The sequence below is a fragment of the Chiloscyllium punctatum genome, chromosome 18, assembly GCF_047496795.1.
Source record: "Chiloscyllium punctatum isolate Juve2018m chromosome 18, sChiPun1.3, whole genome shotgun sequence".
Taxonomy (NCBI): Eukaryota; Metazoa; Chordata; class Chondrichthyes; order Orectolobiformes; family Hemiscylliidae; genus Chiloscyllium; species Chiloscyllium punctatum.
Genome location: NC_092756.1, coordinates 100761345 through 100771394, shown reverse-complemented (window position 1 = coordinate 100771394; position 10050 = coordinate 100761345). Strand labels below are relative to the sequence as shown.

General features: G+C 45.9%; 1 protein-coding gene across 1 annotated transcript in view; it reads left to right on the top strand.

Annotated features, from left to right (window-relative positions):
• Positions 1 to 9488, top strand: part of LOC140489130 (uncharacterized) — a 15311-nt gene extending 5823 nt beyond the window's left edge. Inside the window, exons 5-10 of the mRNA XM_072588364.1 lie at positions 1603 to 1768; positions 3095 to 3411; positions 3861 to 4104; positions 5380 to 5509; positions 6572 to 6700; positions 8966 to 9488. Of these exons, the coding sequence (XP_072444465.1) occupies positions 1603 to 1768; positions 3095 to 3411; positions 3861 to 4104; positions 5380 to 5509; positions 6572 to 6700; positions 8966 to 9357 (1378 nt within the window). The 3' untranslated portion in view covers positions 9358 to 9488. The remainder of the gene's footprint in view (positions 1 to 1602; positions 1769 to 3094; positions 3412 to 3860; positions 4105 to 5379; positions 5510 to 6571; positions 6701 to 8965) is intronic.
• Positions 9489 to 10050: the final 562 nt, after the last annotated feature.

The window sequence follows — 10050 nt, the reverse complement described above, 5'->3', positions numbered from 1 at the left end:
CTCGGTATGGAGGGACGGTTGTATGAGGAAAGGCTGAGGGACTTGAGGCTGTTTTCATTAGAGAGAGGAAGGCTGAGAGGTGACTTAATAGAGACATATCAGATAATCAGAGTGTTAGGTAGGGTGGACAGGGAGAGCCTTTTTCCTTGGATCGTGATGGCTAGCACAAGGGGACATAGCTTTAAATTGAAGGGTGATAGATAAAGGACAGATATCACCCAGGTTCTTTACTCAGATAGTAATAGGGATTACAACTTTAAGGGCATTTAAATAGTCATTGGAGAAACATATGGATGAAAATGGAATAGTGTAGGTTAGGAGAAAGTGAGGACTGCAGATGCTGGAGATCAGAGCTAAAAAATGTGTTGCTGGAAAAGTGCAGCAGGTCAGGCAGCATCCAAGGAACAGGAGAATCAACATTTCAGGCATAAGCCCTTCTTCAGGAAGGCTCATGCCCGAAACGTCGATTCTCCTGCATAGTGTAGGTTAGATGGGCTTCAGATTGGTTCCACGGGTTGGCGCAACATCGAGTTCTGAAGGGCCTGTACTACGATAAAATGTTCTATATTCAATGTTTGCCTACTCAGATACTGAGGTAGTTAGTGTCCAAATGCAGTAAGATCTGGGTAATATCCAGGCTTGGGCTGACAAGTGGTAAGTAACAGTAACCCACACAAATGCCTGGCAATGACCATCTCCAATAAGAGACCATCTAACCACCACTCCTTGATATTCAGTGTTACTTTTAATGTATCTTGGCACACACCCCTCCCCCACCCCCACCCCGCCCCTCCCCCCCCACTATCAAGACCCTAGGGGTTACCATTGACCCAAAACTCAATTTGACCTGCCACATAAACAGTGTCTATGAGAGCAGGTCAGAGGCTAGGAATACAGAGGCGTGTCACTCACCTCCTGACTCCCCAAAGCCTCTCCACCATCTCTGAGGCACAAGTCAGGAATATGATGGAATACTCCCCACTTGCCTGGATGGGGGCAGCTCCAACAACACTCAAGAAGCTTGACACCATCCAGGACAAAGCAGCCCACGATTGATTGGCACCACATCCATAGACATCCACTCCCTCCAACACTTATACTCAGCAGCAGCAGTGTGAACTATCTACAAGATGCACTACAGAAATTCACCAAAGGTTCTCAGACAGCACCTTTCAAACCCATGACCACTTCCATCTCGAAGGACAAGGGCAGCAGATACATGGGAACATCACCCCTTGCAAGTTCCCCTCTGAGCCCATCACCCTCCTGACTTGGAAATATATCGCCGTTCCTTCACTGTCGCTGGGTCCCAATCCTGGAATTCCCTCCCTGAGGGCATTATGAGTCAACCCACAGCAGATGGACTGCAGCGGGTCAAGAGGGCAGCTCACCCCACCTTCTCAAGGGGGCAGCTAGGGACAGCCAGTAAATGCTAGTTCCAGCCAGTGATGCTCACATCTCTTGAATGAATAAAATGCAAGGTTACCTGTTTCAGATGTAGAAAACAGTGAGACATTTTGTGAATATTAGTCAGAGGAAGGTTGAATTGTTGTTTGACAGCCCTGTGTGGAGTTGAACACTGAACAGTAGAGTATTCTACAGGTGTTTCTGCATGGATTCCAGGCGGTCCTATATTGACCACACCCCGCTGGGAGATCAGGCCGGAGTAATGCCAGACTCACTGACAGGACATCTGCAGAAATATCTCTACAATGGTGAATACCTGCTCTTTAAGAAAGCTCCAGTCTTTGAGAGTGACTTCATACAAGTAAGGTTAAATATTCAAATTATCGTCACACTCGTTATTCCCGGGCTGTTCATGTCACCATGTGCTATTTCTGTGTTCTCTTTCCCTTCGATATATTTGAACCTGGGGCTGAATTTGTTCCTTGGCTCCAGAATGGGTTGATGTGGTGGAATCTGCCAAATTAACCGGCTGCGTTTTCAGCAAATCCCTCAACTGTGGAGGCTCTGTCTTTTCATCATTGTCCTTCCGCAAGTTATTTCCTTTTGTGTCATCTCCATTAAATTGATCAATTCATCGACCATGTGACTTTCAAATGCCCATCTGTATGACATCAATGGCAACTTGGGGGCACCAGGTGGTTAGCACTGCTGTCTCCCAGCACCAGGGACCTGGGTTCAACTCCACCCTCGGGTCACTGTGCGTCTGGTGTTTGCACATTCTCCCTGTGTCTCTGTGGGGTTCCCCCCTGGTTTCCTCCCATAGTTCAAAGATGTGCAGGTTAGGTGGATTAGCCATGGGAAATGCGGGGTTACAGTGTAGACAGTGAGTCTGGGTGGGATGCTGTTTGGAGGATCAGTGTGGACTTGATGGGCCAAATGGTCTGCTTTCTCACTGTAGGGATGCTAATTCCTCCCGCTTCCTCAAAGTTACATAATAATGTTCTCAGCCACTATATACCCTGATTTTAAAATTGTGTGAATCAAATCTCTACAGAAGGCAACAAATGCAAATGTTTTAACATTCAGAAATATTCACCCCCCACCAAGTCAATCAATTCTGAACAAGTCAAAACAGTGACTCCTTGCTGCATGAAAACTGCCCATCAATTGGCTCCAGTTTCTTCCTTCTGTTTTTCTAAGTCAGTATTCAATTGCTCACATTCTCCCTCACATCAACCAAGTATGTGGTGCCGTCATAGTGTCCCTACCTCTGAGCTAGGCAACCTGGATTTGATTCTCACCTGCTCCAGAGGTGGGTCATAGCATCCCTGAGCAAGTTGATTAGAAAATATTTTTTTAACATTCTCTTTTCCCTTTCCTTTTGCTGCTGTCACTTCATCTTGTGATTTTTCTGTTGGAGTTAGAGGTTGTTTCTGACTTTCATCTTTTTCTCAATTTCTGTTGATTTGACTTTCCCCCCTCACCTGGGAAGGGTCTGCATTGACGATATTGACTGAAACACTCCCACTTACAAAGGCAAATGATGTGGGACAAAGAGAGCAGCCATTGTCAGAGTGGATTACATTGAACCCAGAGTCTGTGTTCCTCTGTGACTTGGAGGCTGAGAGACTGTTAGTGAATGTTAGTGTCCTACACTCACTCACCTGCAGCTTTCTCTGTTTGACAGATCACAAAAAAAGGTCAAGTAATCAACATTCACAACCAAGTGTCCATTGTGACCATTGGACTGACATCTACTAACTCTGATCTCCAGCTCCCTGATGTGATGCTCTTAGCTAGACCCAGCGAACAGCCAGCTACCCAGGAGCTAAGCAGCCAGGATTCCTACTTGTCCTCGGATCCTCTGTTTGGAAAGAGCTCAGTGGTTCTTCCATGGTCTTCGGCCCCATCCCCAATGAATTCCTGGTGTTCGGAAACTGCTCAATCGCAACCATCACCCTCAGATACTGACTTTACTCCAGAACACCGCCTGGAGCTGAAGGGGTGAGAATTTATTCAGAACAGCGAGTTTTGAGAAGATTTGTAGCTCAGGTTGAGGTTCTGGATGTAGGTTCGTTTGGACAATTTGGACAGCATTGGGCTCTTTCAGCTTTTCTGAGTGACCAGCCTGAGCTGCCTTCAGAAAATAATGATGAACTGTGTCTCTAACCGGCTATGGCCCATCAGCTGAGGGTGAAACCACAAAAGGGACATAATCTGACACCACTGGGGGACTGCTAATGGACCGTGTCCCACGCTGGGATGGTGTTGTGTTGTAGATGGAGCTAGGAGCTGATGGTGTTTCTTCAGTGTTGCTCCTCTCACCCTGACTGACAGAACTGGCAGGGAGAAGTTAATTTCCAGAGCAGTTTACAATAGCTAGAGATTAGAGAATGCGGTGTTTAGCCTTCCAGTAATAAATGACAGTAACTTCTTACATTGTTTACCAACAGCCTCCTCCCTCTGAAGCTGGTGAAACTTTCCGTATTTCACAAACAGAAGCACAGGTTAAAAGTGACCTTGGCCAGTGGGCGCAGCTTTTACCTGCAGCTGTACGTGCAGCCGGACTGTGAGCAGGAAGTCTTTCAGCAGTGGGTGAAGATTGTTCACCTGCTCCAGGAGGAGGCACATCGCAAACACTGTCCAGGCCGGGAGCTGGCTGAACTCCGAAGATCCAACACCCACCTGAAGACTTCAGTAATCCTTTCATCACTTTACCACACACTTCCTGGGCAGTGTGGGAGGAGGGTGTAGTGTATCTGGGGAGCATTAACAGGAAAAGACAAGGGGGCATACAAAAAGGGGGCATAACCTGAGAATTAGCACCAAGAGAGATGTTTGGAAAACTTGCTTACACACAATGTTGGAAAGGGTTTGGAACTCCCTCCCACAAGCAGCAGTGGATGCTGGATCGGTTGTTCATTTTAAAACTGAGCTTGATAATCTTTTGTTTAGCAAAGGTATTAAAGAATATGGGCCAAAGGCAAGTATAGGCCCCAGATCAGTCTTGATGGAATGATGGGACAGCCCTGAGGAGCTGACTGGCCTGTTCCTATATTCCTGGATAGAGTGAGAGGGAGTTTAAGTCAAAGTTCAGACTGAAATGACCAGCCAAAACTCCTCCTTTCAATCTGTGATTGGGGTGGGTGGGGAAGTGGATCTGTGTCTCTGACTCTCCCTAGGAGCAGGCAGGTGGGACTAGGTCAGTTTGGGATTATGTTCAGCATGGAATGGCTGGACCGAAGGGGCTGTTTCCATGCTATACGACTCTATGAGGACATTTCTGGGGAATTATTACCTTTACATAACTAAAAATTCTGGAAAACAGAAACAAAAACAGAAATTGCTGGAGAAGCGCAATGGGTCTGGCAGCATCTGTGCACAGAGAAACAGAGTCAATGTTTTGGGTCTCAGTGACCTGAAACGTTAATTCTACCATCTTTCTATAGCCGCTGCCAGACCTGATTAGTTTCTTCGAGACAAAAAAAACCTGCAGATGCTGGAATCCAAAGTAGACAGGCAGGAGGCTGGAAGAACATGGCAGGCCAGGCAGCATCAGGAGATGGAGAAGTCAATGTTTTGGGTATAACTCTTCATGTTTTCAGCAATGTCTGTTTTTGAAACCTTTACTGAGTTATTCTAACAGCTAATCACTGAGTTACGATTCTGTTTCTGGCTATGTCAGTGTGTGTGGCCTTAAGAAAGGTTTGCATTTCTTTAGTGCCTTTCCCAACTCCAGACATCCAAAAATACTTCCTTTCTGAAGAAGAGTCACTGGATCAGTCATTAACTGTTTCTCTCTCCAACAATGCTGCCTGACCTGTGGAGATTCACCAGCAATTTCTGAAGTTGCTGAACAGCTAGTGAAATTGTTTAGAAAGGAGATGTAAATAGTCCATAAGAATATCGATGCAGAATCGTACAGAATGGTTTGTAAAATAAATGGAAAGGATTCTTTATTCCCATATTCAGAAAGGATCACAGAGAGAGACAGGTTCTCCGGAGAGAGACGAATGGGAATGTGGAGATTGGAAGAAGGATCCCAAAGGAGGAAACTTTCTGAATGTTTTGACGGAGAAGAGTTTGTGGGAAGGCAGTGAGGGTGAGCTCACTTCACCTTGTCCAGGGAAGTACAACAAAGACCATCTTTCCCATCCTGCAGAAATACCAAAGGTTATCAGAAATAGGAGCAGGAGGAGGACAGTCGGGGGAACAAAGAAACAGCTGACATAGAGGGTGTGGCAGCTAGACAGACAGACAGACAGGAGAGATTGAAAAGGAAAGGGGGGGGGTTGGGGAATAGAACAAAGAACAATGAAAATGTACAGCCCAGGAACAGGCCCTTTGGCCCTCCAAGCCTGAGCCGATCCAAATCCACTGTCTAAATCTGTCGCCCAATTCCTAAGGATCTGTATCCCTCTGCTCCCCACCTAGTCATGCATCTGTCTAGATGCATCTTAAATGAATCTACCCTGCCTGCCTCTGCTATCTCTGCTGGCAACGCGTTCCAGGCACCTACCACCCTCTGTGTGAAGTACTTGCCGCGTGTATCCCCCTTAAACTTTCCACCTCTCACTTTGAAAGAGTGACCTCTCGTTACTGAATCCCTCACCCTGGGAAAAAGCTTGTCTCTATCCACCCTGTCTATACCCTTCATGATTTTGTAAACCTCAATCAGGTCCCCCCCTCAATCTCCTTTTTTCTAATGAAAATAAACCTAACCTACTTAACAATGAGTGAGCCTTGACTCAATGACTTGAGCAGGACACAATCCATCCCCTGGTTCCATTTGGTGGGGATGGGGAGGGTGGGGTGGTGACAGTCAGGAAATGAATCTCTAACTCCCCAGGAGTGATTGCAGTGTAAAGTAAACATAAATAAGCTCCCATTTCTCCCTGGAGCCCCAAACCGACTGAAATTTGCTGTTGTTCAATTTTATCATCATTTTTGTCAGCTATTGTGCTCACTCATTGTGCATTTTCCATTTTCCCAGCTCAGCTCAGATGAGTGTTTTGACCTGTTAGATTTAAGAGCTTAACTGTTAACGCAAAACTGGGAATGGATTTGTCAGTATTAAAGTCATTTAACATCTGTTGTATGATATATTTATTTGCACTGTTAATTATTTTCAATATTGTTATGTTTGGAACTTGCCTTCTGGAAGAGGAGGGATTGATTTGCAGCCGAGGATCATTGTCGCAGCTCCCCGTCACAGTAACCTGTCAATACTCCCCAACAGATACCAGGCCACCCTTCACCACCTGTATCGATTCCAGAGTCTTCTACTTAGAAGGTAACCCTTGCCTCTGTACATTTAACATCTTCTGTTTCTATGTTTTCTGATTGTGTTGCTACTGATAAAATGATTTCCTGTTTAAATTGGAGAATTGAAGAAATCCTGATGGGAATCACACTCTCAATTAATTCGGACTGGGACCTTCAGAAAGCATCTTTTACTGAAATCCCACTCCTTTTCTCAAATCACCATCAATTTATTTTTAAAAAATGGTGAAGCAAAGCTGCCTCCAAACGAGAAACTGAGTTCATTTCTGATTCTGGGTCCAAGCGTCACCAACTCCCGACACAATCTCCAAATCCCAAAATAGAGGATTACTATTAATCAGAAATGAAGGGATTAACCATTTAAATGCTATGGCTTCCAGAGCAGGTCAGAGGCTGCAGCAAATAACTTACCTCCTGACTCCCCAAAGCCTGTCCACCATCTACAAGGCACAGGTTAGGAGTGTGAGGGAATACTCCCCACTTGCCCTGGATCGGTGCAGCTCCAACAACACTCAAGAAGCTCAACACCATCCAGGACAATGCAGCCTGTGCTTGATTGGCACCACATCCACTCCCTCCATCACCAATGCACATCTTGCAGTGTGTACCATCTACAAGATGCTCTGCAGAAATTCACCAAAGATCCTCAGACAGCACCTTCCAAACCCCAGCCGCGTCCATTGAGAAGGACAAGGGCAGCAGATACATGGGAACACCACCTGCTGCAAGTTCCCCTCCAAGCCACTCACCATCCTGACTGGAAATATATTGCTGTCCCTTCAGTATCGCTGGATCAAAATCCTGGAATTCCCTCCCTGAGGATACTGTGGGTCTAGCCGTAGCAATGGACTGCAGCTGTTCAAGAAGGCAGCTCCCCTCCACCTTCTTAAGGGGGCAACTAGGGACAGGCAATAAATGCTGGCCCAGTGTCACACAGCTGGTCCTTTTTCTCAAGTTACTGTGTCCTTGATTTTTTCAGAGGTGCCATAAAACAGCCCAGACTCCAAGCGGCTGAGGTGGTGCAGAGATGAAATAGTTTATTGGGGCCCTTTTTGTTTCCCACTAAACAGAGGATACCTCAGGCCAAAGGCTTTCATGGCGTAGAAATAACTTGTATAATGAAAGGGGAGTGGCCAGTCCTGGCAGTGAGGTGTTTTGGTTCAGTTCAGTCGCTGTGTGTATAAAGAAAGGCAGGGTACTCTCTCTCCTCCTGCCCTTCTGATTTCGAACTGCAAATGGCCTGTGCTGTGTTTTACTGTTTGTGATCAGGGATGTGTGTGTTTCTGGAATAGCATCGTTATGTCGGGTTTGGATGGGATAAGTTATCGGTATTCTATTTTCTGTTTTTTGTGTTTCATTCCATAATTTTGTAAATAAACTTTGTTTGTTTAAAACTTGGCAGTTGGCCCAGCTAATTCTCACCAGGAATATTCACTACACCTTGCGAAACAAATACCAAAGTTACGGTCTGGGCTACCTGCTGACAGAGGTTTTGAGGGATCTGGCCTAGTCCATAACAACAGTCACAAAATTCTGAAGAATAAGCAGACAGTTGACAATCTCTGTTTCATGTTTGAGCTCCTGATTATGTTTCGGCCGCTCCACCTCCCTCACTCCACTCTGTTGAGCATCTTGTTTGTCTCAGCTCATCTGCTGCAGAAAACTTCAACCATGACTTTGTTCATCCCTGATGTAGGGGTCTTGGTGTTGGACTGGGGTGGACAAAGCTAAAAATCACACAGGTTTATTTGGAAGCTCTAGCTTTCAGAGCACTGCTCCTTCATCAAGAGGTAACCATGGAGCAAGATCATAAGACGCAGAATTTATAACAAAAGATCACAGTGTCATGCAACTGAAATGATCTATTGAACAAACCTAGATTGCTGTTCGGTCTTTCATCTCCCCTCCCCTCCCCTTCCTTTCCCAACCCTTCCCCTCTCTTCTCCCTCTTCCTTTCCCCTTCCTTCCCCTCCCTTTCCCTGTCTTCCCCTTCCCTCTTCCCCCACTTCCCCTCCATCCCCCCTCCCTTTCCGTCTCCCTCCCCTCTATTCCCCTCCCCTTCCTTCCCCTCCCCTCCCTCATTGCGATTTCTTAAACCACCTCCCATTTCCCGAATGATCTCTCAGAGTGTCACACGAACGTTCTCAGCACCAATTTCTGTTTAATAATAACTCATTTGAATTGTTTTAGATATTTTACTCCATCAGAATGTAAGCTTTGTGTAGAATAATGTGAAAAATAGTTTGTGCATCTAATTATTTGTGTCTCTGAACAGAGCCTGAGAATTTGACACAAGAGGACATCTTACCCTCTGGTCAGAGGCAGGAAGAGGCAGGAGTGACTGGGGCAGATTGTCACTCAGTGTCCAACACCCAGAACCTTCCTCAGGAAACTCTGAAACAGGGAAAGGAGAGGCGGAAAGAGAAGGATGGCCGGAAGAATTCAAAGAAAGGGAAGAGTCCACCTTTACAAGACAAGAAATGTTTCAAAGAGCAGACTCTAACAAAAAGGACGAGACTGAAAGATACAGCCAACCTGATGCCAAAACGCTCAGAGGAGCAAAGAAGAGCTGAGATCATTCTGTGGATGAGAAAAGGTGAGGAGGAAGAGAAGAAACACCGAGAACAGAAAAAGCTGAAGAAGGAAAATGTCAGTGCCCAGTCCTGACTACAGCGAGTGTGAGCATCAGAATCACCACCTTGTTCTCCCTGCCCCTGTCCTGGGCACCACTGTCATGGGCATCTGCCCCAGGCCATGGACCTCTCTGTAAATAACTTCACACACAATATTTAAAGTAAATTCCTGACTCATTAATGCACTGGCAGTGCAGGTGTTCCGATTATTTTGGGGATGGTAGCAGCGAGGTTTCTATCAGTTTGTTTTACAGGTCAATACCCCGCCAATTGAAAGCAGTCTTCGAAAAAGCCCGTGGGAGTTCTTCATATTGTGGCAGGTCCTGCTGCACAAGTGACACAGACGTGTAGTTTATTGTAGTTTGTCTAATAGACCTAAAGGGGGAGCTAAGAGGAGCCAGGAGGGGACATGAGAAGTTGTTGGCAGATAGGATCAAAGAAAAACCCTAAAGCTTTCTATAGGTATGTCAGGACTAAAAGAATGACTAGAGTAAGATTAGGGCCAATCAAGGACAGTCGTGGGAAGTTGTGCGCAGAGTCCGAGGAGATAGGGGAAGTGCTAAATGTAATGCTAGAAAGCATTACTGGAAAGTGTGAAAATAGATAGGTCCCTTGGGCCGGATGGGATTTATCCGAGGATTCTCTGGGAAGCCAGGGAGGAGATTGCAGAGCCTTTGGCTTTGATCTTTATGTCTTCATTGTCTACGGGAATAATGTCAGAAGACTG